This window comes from Temnothorax curvispinosus, unplaced genomic scaffold, assembly GCF_003070985.1.
Source record: "Temnothorax curvispinosus isolate PA1 unplaced genomic scaffold, ASM307098v1 QBEX01002846.1, whole genome shotgun sequence".
In the NCBI taxonomy this organism is placed as follows: Eukaryota; Metazoa; Arthropoda; class Insecta; order Hymenoptera; family Formicidae; genus Temnothorax; species Temnothorax curvispinosus.
This window is the reverse complement of record NW_020212626.1, coordinates 19,116-30,991: the sequence shown is the minus strand read 5'-3', so window position 1 is coordinate 30,991 and position 11,876 is coordinate 19,116. Positions and strand designations below refer to the sequence as shown.

Sequence of the window (11,876 nt, the reverse complement as noted above, 5' to 3'; positions counted from 1 at the left end):
AGCATTTTTCTTGAGATTAAAATACAATCTCAGGAAAAGAGAAGTTTTCTGTTGAAATCTGCAAAAATTTAATAAAAAATAGAAGTAATATTAAAAATAGGAAATAAACTTCTGTGACAATTCCTTGCTGTGACAAGACAAATAGAGACAGTAAAAAAATTCTTTATTAAATTCTTTATTAAATTTTTTATTAAAATTTTTATTAAATTCTTTAATATTTATCGACGTTTCAAGATCAAATTCGCATGTTTTATCTTCGCATGTTTATTTTAAAAAATAAATAAATTTGAAATTATATGTACTTTGCGTATCTTCTTCTTCTTTGAGTACGACTGACGTACGAATTTGTTGACACGTTATACGAATGAAAAATGAAATAGGGCAAGAGGAGTAAATAATGGGCCACCGCGGGAAATTTACTTTTGTATCTCTTGCCTTGGAGAACATGCGGCCCACATTTCACCGCTTTTCCGGTCTGTTTCCTCGCATAAAATCGACATTTTCGTTCGTCAAGAGAATTGCCTGTAGATAGGAAGTCGAACTTTTCTCGATCTTAGACGATGTTCTTATATAAATATTTGCGTTAAAAGTTTAAAGAGAAGAAAATGAGGTTTATTACAAAAGCCATTCTAAGGAAGTCTTCGTTGCATATTTTACTCATTTTTGTATTTTTCATTCAATTAAGTCAATTTAGACAAAGTAAAAAAATAAAACAAATATAAGTTCTCTTCTTTTTGCTGATATTATATTCGTATAAATAAATGTATCTTTTAATTTAATAAATAATGTCCCAAAAAGGTGACCAATATACAAATTAAATACACCAGATAAAACGAAATTCTGAAAAAAATTCTTCTTTCCCAAAGTTACAAGAGATAAAAAATCCTTCTAAAATAATAATGGAATCATGAATATAAATAATACCAATTAAATTCGAGATAAACGTCCCGAATTATAAAATAATTAATAAAACTGATTCCTAATATAAAACTTATAAATACATTATTTATTTTGGAATCAATCAATGCATATAAATAAGTTTGATTCCAGGTAAAATATTTAAATGTATTGACGCAAAAACGGACAGCTTAATTTTTTCGAATTAAGACATGACATAAATCATATTTATAGAATCCCAAACGCTAAAGATAAACGAAAATCGCAATTTGCAATCTCGCTTCGAAATATAAAGACGCATAGCTATAAATCTCTCTCGCTTTATTCCTATGGAGAATTATATCTCGCCGCAAGAACAGGGACAAACGAGCCGACGCATTAGAACCTAAAGGAAAAAAACCCCTCAACGGAAGGCTATGTAACGAGAGATTAAAACGAAGCAAGAAGAAAGGCAAACAAAAAGAAAGAAAAAAAAAAAACCAGAATCTCGATGAAGTGTCCCCTTGCGAACAGTCCGCACGAAGCAACCCCATGTGAATTAAGCAAACCGATGATGCAGTTTGACGTCGTTAGAACTACACATCGAACTGCATACAGTTATACGTGACTGCGGCATTTAAACGCGGATTATATACCTAGTCTCCCTCTTTCGTCCTCCATTAATCTAATTTCCCGGAATCCATGTGTTTAACCGTTCCTCGACAAGACGTTAATGTTTCGCGTTGTCGCCGTCACCATTACCAACGTAAATACAAATTGTATCTATTAATCCGCATTACAGATCAAGTCTCTTTCCAAATATTATCTGGACCAAAAGGTCAAATTTAAATCTAAATATTCAGCGCGATATTTGCCTCTCCAAGCGATTCTAATGCGTCAAAATAAGTTAGACTTATTTTTTTTTTACACAAAGTGGTCGTAAATAGACGACGCGGTATCACGTATATATTTGTAGGATGCACTTTTAAAATGAAACCTTCCTTGACGACTTTGCGACCTAGCTTTGCGTGGGTGTTTATAACTTTCGCCTCAATTGCGGTTACATCAGGATGCACCGGCGCGGTTCCGTGGTTATCATCATTCAAGCGTTATCGCCCAGCGTTTTTGCAGTTGTCGTAATTGCGCTAATAAAACTTTATTCATCGAGGAGGCGTTAAAACTTAAAAAAAACTGCTGATGCTTAATTTGCCAGTAAAGTTGTTTGGCTATTTTCTTCATGCAATAACTCGTTTGAAATAAATGTAATATTGCACAAATAAGAAATAAATATTGTATTAAAAAAGGCTATTCATTTTCTAAAAACTTTCATTACAAGTGCAAGTTACAACTTCGTGTTCTTTAATTCGAGATTTTCTATAAATTTGACGTTAAAATATGATTATTCAACGCGCGTTTCGATTTTAATCTGAAAGGCTGAAATGGAATTGAAAATATCGAGGATATTGTTATTTCGAACATCTCTCAAATATTTATATTTATATTTTAATAATTTGTTATATCAAATACTCTGTATACGTATCATTCAATTCAATATCCTCTGGAGCCCGTAAGCGTATCCAATTAGTTCGGAATATTGTTCTCTGCAATGAGAGAGCTGCCTGAATTGACAGGTTCCAATAAGTTTCGCTGTTAATGTCACGCGATGTAGTAACTTCATCTAAGAACTATATACCGTCTGTGCTATAACCATTGCATATTGTATTTACTACCTTCCGAAATGTTCGGAAACGTCTGCGTTAGTCAGTTGCTGAATCATTCGCGAGAAACCATAGGTTTCTAAGCAGCGAAGTTTTGCGTCGTGAAAGACCATTCGATTAAGGATTAATCCTTAAAATAATAAGGGACGGTAGAGAGAGCGAGTGAGTGTAGGAAGCGTAGCATCTTCTCTTCGATTTTACTCTAGTCGTCTATTGATGGAAAAATATAATCGGGACCAATTTGGTAAATGGATCAACGTAGTAGGGCGAGTTGTGGGCGTTGTACTGGGAATTGGGAATTCATTGACTCCGACAGGTTTCACGATCAGGGCGAGATTTGGCCATGTTCAACCGATATATAATTTAAACCGAGCTCTGGCTACGGTAACATTTAGTCCTGCTCGACGTTCAGATTACGTCTTCGTCTTCAAAGGATCGTCCGTCTCTGGCGTTCCGCTTTCCGTCGCGTGTTTCGTGTCAGTTCCCGTAAATACGTCCATAGGTCCGTAAATTTGTTTTACGTAATGAACGAAAAAGCGACAGAGTTTCGTATAAATCTCTCATGCGGGAGCACGAAAATGTGCTTTTACATTATCACATGTTCCGTTGACTTTTGTACACGCTAGAATAATTATAAAATGATTGAGTGGTTTACTGTTTTCTCCGAGCCATTTTAAATTTATTTTACTGAAAAATGAAGCGATAATCCAAATCTGTCCAAACCCAAAATTTTCACGTTGAACGTCATCAACGTATCTTGCTTAAAAGTTAACAAAATAATTTAATCGATAACGTTTTGTTAAGTCATCTAGCGACGAACTATTTTCAAAATTTTAATTACCGACGAAATTTTTCTTTGAGGCGAAAATTCAATTTATCAAGATCACTGGTACAGTTGGCGAATGCTTTCCTGAGTAGTGAGTACCAAGTGATCGATCAATATCGTTCGAGAGACGACAACTGAGGGAGACTCTTCTGCGTTCTTTTCAGCGTCGCGAAGCGCCTTGACGCTCGCAACGCCTGTCTTCTCGCGATTGCACTTTATTCGGGTCGATGCCTTTGAGAAAGGGACAGCGATGAGAAACGAAAGGAGGAGAGACGCGGATCTGGGTTCTGGACCCGGACGCAAAATCACGCTATCAGAAAAACGGAGCTTTTTTCCGCTTTATCTTTTGCAATCTTTCTCAGAGCGACTTTTATGCGTCCGCCGCGACAGATGGAATCGCCGTCACGTCTTTCCCGACTCTTGTCGTTCGTAAAGCTCAGACCGCTTTACTCTTCGCATAGACAAACATATTTCTGTATTCGTACGAAACAACATATACTTTGACGTTCACTGGACGCATTTTTTACAAATGATTTTTAGACAGCGCTGGAAAATCCCGATAAGAGAAACGGATTCCAACTGTACACTCAGAGAAATGGACAATTCGTTTAAAAATTAACAAATGGATAATCCGATATTTTTAATCGGAATTATGAAAAGCCAATCAAGATTAGAATATTGTCCAATCAATGATAGCCGGATATCATTGATAATTGATCGGTTTTTTAATTATTCCGATTGAAAGTGTCGGATTGTCCGTTTGTTAATTTTCGAACGATCATTTAGACCTGGATTTTTCTCTCAGTGTACGCACAAGAATTGAAAACAATACGCTTAACTTTATAATATGTCATCAGCGGATATTCTAATACTAAATGTTTAAACATAATTTAATAGTATTATTTAAAATTATAAAAGAGAATGTAAACTTTTAAGTATAATTACGTTTTCGTTATTGATTAGTGGTACTACGTGGCTCGACGGACAGCTCAAGTTTTTACGTTAAAATCAATAAGTGTAATATATCTATGAAATTGTGACAAATATTGGTCCCCATTTAAATTTTTATTAAGAAAAAATTCAATTTGGTTATATATGAAGTTTCTCTAACGGCTTAATTTAATATCATTCACGTAGAATACGTAGATAATTATGTTGTTTTAGAAAATGTGACACGATGTCATTTTTCTATCGATTTTCGCGACTTTCCAGTTTAATCATTAAACATCTGGGTGATTAAAGGGGTTTAATGACACAGGCACGTATCTGAAAAATTAAACTTTGTTAGTTAGTAGCTTAATGCACCGTAATCTTTTAATTTTCGATACCGGGTAACTTTGTAATTATCGTTCGACTTAAACTTCCACTCTTACAATTAAACGATTACAAACGATTAGATCAAGATAATGACTGGCGTATTTTTCTATACTTTCTTCTTCCGAATATTTGCCTGATATTGTGTAATAGTATATAAATATTGAAGAAAAATGTTTTATAAAAAGTCGCTTCCAAAAATATTCTGTTTATTCGCAGAGAAGGTAAATGACGTTCATAATCGGTACATTTCGAGACAATTATTTTTCCCGTGAAAAACAAACGTGCCATTTTCTCGAAATGTGTCGTTTAATAGCGTTTTCTTGTAACAATTTTATACTTATGTAGCATGATAATGTTCTCAGATGGAGATGTTGCTCACTGGGATATAAATTGTTACGCGAGAAACTTGTAAAATTACAAATACTTTCAAGGTTCAGCGTGACAGGAGCGGTAGAAAGGAGTATGATTAATGACGCGTTGCGGCTACCAGCCCGTAGCGATAATGGCAAAATTTATAGTAAACAGAAACGCGTGTTCGAAATGATCGAATATCATTTGCAATTTCAAGTAACAAGTTGACAAAAATGTCTCGTAGATTGCAGCTGAGATAAATTTCTCTCATACTTCCTGTAAATCTCAGCGTTACAATGCAAACATCACGGAAAATATTTTAATAGCACAAAACACGAAATAAAATGTATAGCGTGATCCTGACTGCGCAATTGCGTTCTTTTTCTTAAATAGATGTTTTTCGATAAATCTAAAAAGGAATGAAATTCCTTGAATTTTTATAAAAATTTAATAAAAACTACATATCGCAACTTGTATCTATTTTAATATTCAATATTTTTGTGTCTATTTTAATATATTCATAATTTCGATTATTAAATTTCAACAATTAATTCGTTAAAATTGAACTTTTCGAAAACCGTGGAATATCTTACTGTTTATTTAATAGTAGTACTTTCGCAGTTAAAGCTATTATTATATTCTCAGTTATTATCTTCATCAATGTTACACAAATTTCTTCGCAATTTCGAAAAATGTTATCAACTGTAGATTAATTATGTAGCAAACGTTCTATCAGTCAAATGAAAAAAAGTAAAACATTTCGCTATCTCTCCGCGTCGTCATTTTTAGACCAATCCGGAAATTTCTTGTATCACTGCCAAACATCCATAGCGTCTCACATTAATGCAAAATCCGTGTTATCTGTATAAAGCAACGGCGAACCCTTCCGGACGAAAATAGCGTGAAACGTATGCATCGCAGTTTTTTTCATTCTCTCGCTAGACCAATGCGTTTTCGTTTTCAATCATCCTTTCGCGCGTCGCGTAGCTAAAGTTCGTCCTAGAATGCAATTAATCTTGAAGAAAAAACAAACATTCTTCGATGACAGAATATTTCACGGAAGAGATTCCTTATGTCTCTACATAAGTCGTTCATCAAAACTACTTATTATCACTAAAAAAAATTTCTTATTAGGAGTTATACATAATGTTTATATTCTTATCCTAAAAGTTTCATCACAAAATGTATAATATTACATTAGTTCTTATTGCTCCCTACGAATACTCGAGCAAACCATTTTAGCCAATAATTACGCTGTACACATATTTCCGTTTTATTTACATTGAGCTAATATATTCTTGATGATTTCGGATAAAATATCAGCGGCTCAAATAAGTTATAACTGTAACTTTATATAATACAAAACCAGATTTATATTTGCTTCATTAGTTCAAGTGACATGCAAAATGAGCATTCGACATATATGCAGCTAATCTTTATCGATGATTGAAATAATATTTTTTTTCTGACAAAAATGTAGAAAATTTAAAATTTTATTACAAAGATATACCTAATGTTAAAAATTGCAATGCGACATAATCGTGATAAAATATGACTTTGCTCTATATTCTTATTTTAAGAAAAAAGTTATTTCTAAATAGATCAAAAGGAAGCTGTAATTAAAATGACATTCAGTGGTTTCAAAACATCTTGCTGGAAAATTACATTTATTAAAGTCATTTATTTAAATCGTTGTTATTTTACCTCGAATCAGAATTTTAGCTTATTGTGAGTATCGTGAGTAAAAGAAAGATATACAAGTACAATAATATTTCCCTGCAAATTTTCAGTACATCACGAAAAGCACACGTTAACAACACGTTCGAGGAATGTGATAATCGCGAGGAACGACGCAGAAAGACAATGAGGACGCTTGCTTGTCGTGAATGTAGATTTGAAATTTGCCTTTGGGAGTGCACAGTTGAAAGTGTGTCGGGAAATAATATATATATATACTCAGTCAAGAGAAACTTTTCTTCTCGAACAAATTACTGGTGCTGCGTGCGGTGCTGCGTCGAAGCGGCACTGCTCTTATACTCTTCTAAAAGTATTTTACTTTAGAAACCGTTCCGGACTTTTGCCACTTACAAAGCCGTGGTTCAGCACGTATTGCCTTGTTACATAATACAGACCTTCTAATAAAGCAAGGTTGAATACTACACAGAATGTTTCGGAATCACTGGGCATTTTTTCATTACGGACAAGACTCATTAAGGATGTGTTTAAAATATAACTAATTATTTTGTAATTACTTCAACATTTGACATATTACAATTCTAGTAATATAAGATTTAGAGACTTTGTCTCATTGTTCATAAATAAAATAAATAAAACCTAAAACAATTATTACAATTTATACTCGCGAATCTTGAAATTGATAATAAATAAGAAATTAAAACATTACCATTTTTCTGGAATTTAAAGTTTGAGAAGTGAATTATTATTAGAATTTGTAATTAAACTTTTCAGGTAAGTTCTACTTATTCTCTATATTACACGTAAATTATAAGAATATTTATATTTGTTTTAATTCCATTTTATGTAGCGTGCATTTAATGCGAGCATTGGCAAGTGCCAGAAATTGAAGGCGGTAATGCCAACTGGCTATTCCAACAGGTCAGATAAATTATCCTCTTCAATGAATTCTGGTCTCTATTAAGATTGCATCTCACGTCGGACCAATTAATTTCTGTCAATGCAAATGAACTGTCGCTGTACTTCTATTGGTCAATTATTACTGCTCTATATTCTTCGTTTATAAAGTATTAGTACTTAATTAATTAATTTAAATACAAATATAGTATTTTTTCAAAATAAGCTTTTTAATATTATAAAAATAATTCGAGTATACGATTTTTAAAATAAAGCTTTTTGAAAGTTTCAACGGTGTAATAATAATATCTTAAATACATTGAGATTTTAATGCGTACTTGATATATTGGTGTGATAAATATATACAAATAAAATACAAAATTTCTAATGTATTTGATGTTTAATATATAATGTTTAATCCATATATTAAAAATGATCTTCCCAACAATAAATGCAGTGTAAAAAATTCCACTTGTTTTTTATGATCTTCTTTTTATTTGTCAATTACTTAAGATTAATATAAGTTGGTAATAATTAGTCCTCAATAATTTACGATATTCATTCATACCATTCGATTCTCCCTTTCCACGCACTTTCGACAAGTATATATGAATCTCTCAGTAAGTACTGTTGCCAATTTGTTAAATGACGCGCGTAATTCGAGCGAGCTTCTTCGTGATGGAGAAAGTAATTTTGTGATGAGAAGCAATTGCGAGATCTCTCGTTTGGAACTTAAAAAACATTACCAAATAGTTGAGGCATAATTTTGCAAAAAGAATTTATGTCAACATGACACTCGTATGCAATAAATAACAGACACAAAGAAAATGTACATTTTATGAAAAATTCTACGATATTCGAGCTCGGAAAATTCAATATGCGACGTAATCATAAGTACAGATATTGACCGTGACTTGTATAATGTAGTTTCTTCTTGCGTTAAACCGAGCGCGTACGAAACCCACAATAGTTTCAGTCTGTATTATTTATGCGCCTGGGGACAAAGACTGGGAGTGGAAATGGGAGTACGTAATATGCTCTGAATAAGCTCCGATTAAGCTCGCCGTACTCAGCTTTGTCGTTCACACACGCGTCGCACACACCCTGACTAAGTTGCATGCCACTGACACCATCTGACCGCGATCGAAACTTGTCCCCTATCTTTCTCTCTCTCTCTCTCTCTCTCTCTCTCTCTCTCTCTCTCTCTTTCTCTCTTTCTTTCTCTTGTACAATAAAAACTATCACTAACAAGGTATATTGTTCCCGAAACGTGGCAATTCCTGCGATTGAGTAACGTGAGTGAGTGGTCGGCATAGTTCGAGATTGTGTAAAATTATAACGTCACGCGTAAGAAATTGTGAGAAATACGGTTAGCGATTCGAAAATCGAAGAGCTGATTTTCAAAGTGAGTCAGATCTGAATTTTCTAAGAAGTCTATTTTTTGTAATCAAGATTCTGAAATTTATTTTGAGATATTGGGGTACTTCGAAAATAAACTCCTTAATTATACCGGGTACAACAAGAGCTGGAAAGAGAACAGTTTATCACTATAGAACGTTCACCTCGTTTGAGTTATACAGAATGCTCCAAACTTCGTTTTCTCTAATATCTGCAGCAAACTCCTCGGCTAATTCGAATTCACAGTCTCGCGACACGTAGGTGTCCTTGTAGCAACGCGACACGCGACGCTTCGTTCACGTACTCATTAATATAAACTACGAGTCAAAATAGAAAAAGATTCCGCAGGCGCTCGCGCACCTCCCCGAGAGGGATTCTGGTAGCTCGCGTCCTGGAATACCCTGTAAAGAATCGCTTCGCGATTTACACTCGTCGCACGGACGACGGTAATAATTCATTAAGTTCGCCTGGCATAAGTGTTCTGCCGAGTGATAATTGGCCGGGTGGTGGAAAGACTATTCTGAATGGAATTCAGTCGGATGACCGAGCTCTGAGGCAGATGGGTGCTGACGCCGTTCTCGTGACGGTTGTGGTCGCCGCTGGCGCACATCGCCAAGGCACCGCCGTCGTTCCTCGTCCCCCTACAGTGCAGCAACTCGCGCATACCCTTGCGAAAGTTGCGCGACAGGAAGGCGTACAGCAACGGATTCAGGCAGGAGTTCATGTACGAGATGAGGAAAGTCGACACGGTCAGCAGAGTGCTGAAGTCCGACGTGTGATCGTAGCTCGAGCCCCAGTGTCGCCAGAGAATGCGCGCCTGCTGAGGCAGGTTGCACACGGCGAACATCATCACCACTGCGATCAACATTCTGGAAAACAGTGGCGAGACGTTGGCTACCATACTTAAGCGCCATTCTGACGAATTAAGGAGCTCTGACATGTCCTTGATGTCGGATAACGATAAGGGATCATGGATATGTTCGTTGGCGATGTATCGCGATCCTTTTGGAAATTTTTTTTAAAATTATTTCGAAGAGACTAAGTACATAATATTAAAAAAAATGCAATTTTCACTTTTAAAAAATAATTAAAAATTGATTTCTATTATTTGGCTTAGTTTTCGGCGAACATGTTACGTATAGTTAAATTAAACTGTATTATTAAATGACGAAACGGATTATATAACGTCCGTTGATTGAATATATAACGAGCATTGATATTTGCCAATCAATGAATTATTCGCTTATATTTATAATTAAAATGCACAGCATTTAACAAAATTATTATTTAACTATTTCATCAATATCGGATTGATGGCAATATATCGTTGAATTTCTGAACGCAACTCGTTCCAACGGACATAGGTTTTAGTGAGTTTCAGAAATCAAAGGCGTTATTATGTAACGCATCCTGGAAATAGACATACCTGATAACGCCGCGTCGCGCCTTCAGTACGTTTTTGGACATACTGGACGTGTGCACGTGATGGTGTACTCTACCATTTTTGGTCTTGGCGACCAGACCGGGTCCTCCGAGGGTTACGCTGCTCCTCCAGAGGCCTATGGCGATCCTGGTGTAGAGGCAGCACATGAGGAAGAGCGGTAGGAGGTAGAGGAAAACGAGATTCACCACGTCCAGAACGTTATTATTGTGCTTCTTGATATTGGCTATGCAGATGATGTCGACGTCGCCGTTGTTGAGACGATTGCTGATGGTCTCAACGTAGAAAAATCTGGGCGACGCGTACACGGCCGCCAGGATCCATACTATACCGATCACTATCCTGAGGCGTTTCCTGGTCAGCATCGACCGACACTTGATGGGATGAACAATGGCCAGGTAACGTTCAGTACACACTACTACAAGGATTAGTATACTGGCGGTGTACGAGAGCGCGTGCACGAACATGTACACCTTGCAGAGAAAATCGCCCAGCTGCCAGCTATTCATCAAGTAGTTGGTGAGCGTTTGATAGACGCAAAATATGCCAACGCAAAAGTCCGCCACCGCCAGGTTTGCCAGAAAGAAATTTGTGATGCTGCGCAATCGACGGGAGAACGTCACCACGAAAATTACCATCAAGTTTCCTGGAACATAGAAATATTCAAGTGCCACGTTATTAAAGACATACATATCAGTAGCGAAAAAAATATAAAAAAAACACCATATACTATTAAATAATATCTATCGTTTTTTTATAATCCTCTTCTAATCTTGATAAAAAATGGAGTTTAAATTAATTAAAAAATCATTTAATAAAATATCTATGAGTACTGTATGTATTATTAATAGTGTCTATAACATAAAAAAAGTAAAAAAATAGTAAATTTGTATAAAGCTTTCGCCTGATTAATATTAATATTAATATTAGATTTTTATTTATAACTTTTTTGTAAATCTTGATCAGCAGAAGAAATTTTATAAATGCTCGATATTATCTTAAGTCATGTTGTGAGATTTTATCTATTCTTATTTATTTTTGTTAATCAAAGCACCATTTCATCTAACAATAAAGATGATCTACGATTCAATAGACATGCTTTGTTATCTTATCGTGATAAATCTGGATTATGTTGGAATAAGTAGCTTTGGTAGACAGAGAATACTATCAATCAATAATCCATACAACGAAATTTGTTGGCAATGTACCAGAAACGGTTTTAATATACGAGACTGGTTATTGAGAAACCGATGTCCTAAATAATTTTGCATCATTCATTATTAATTTTTTGGCTGCTGCATTGAATTGATATATGTTTTTCTATATGGTCTTTTTTAAACATATATATCATAATCCT

The 11,876-nt window shown here is 35.0% G+C and overlaps 1 protein-coding gene across 1 annotated transcript; it reads right to left on the bottom strand.

Moving 5' to 3' along the window:
- Positions 1 to 8,128: 8,128 nt before the first annotated feature.
- On the bottom strand, positions 8,129 to 11,171 carry LOC112451998 (trissin receptor-like). Its single transcript, XM_025011976.1, has 2 exons — positions 10,505 to 11,171; positions 8,129 to 9,947 (listed from the first exon to the last, which is right to left on the bottom strand). The coding sequence occupies exons 1-2, from the start codon at positions 11,155 to 11,157 to the stop codon at positions 9,536 to 9,538; spliced, it is 1,065 nt and encodes a 354-aa protein (XP_024867744.1). The 5' UTR covers positions 11,158 to 11,171; the 3' UTR covers positions 8,129 to 9,535.
- Between the last annotated feature and the right edge of the window lie 705 nt (positions 11,172 to 11,876).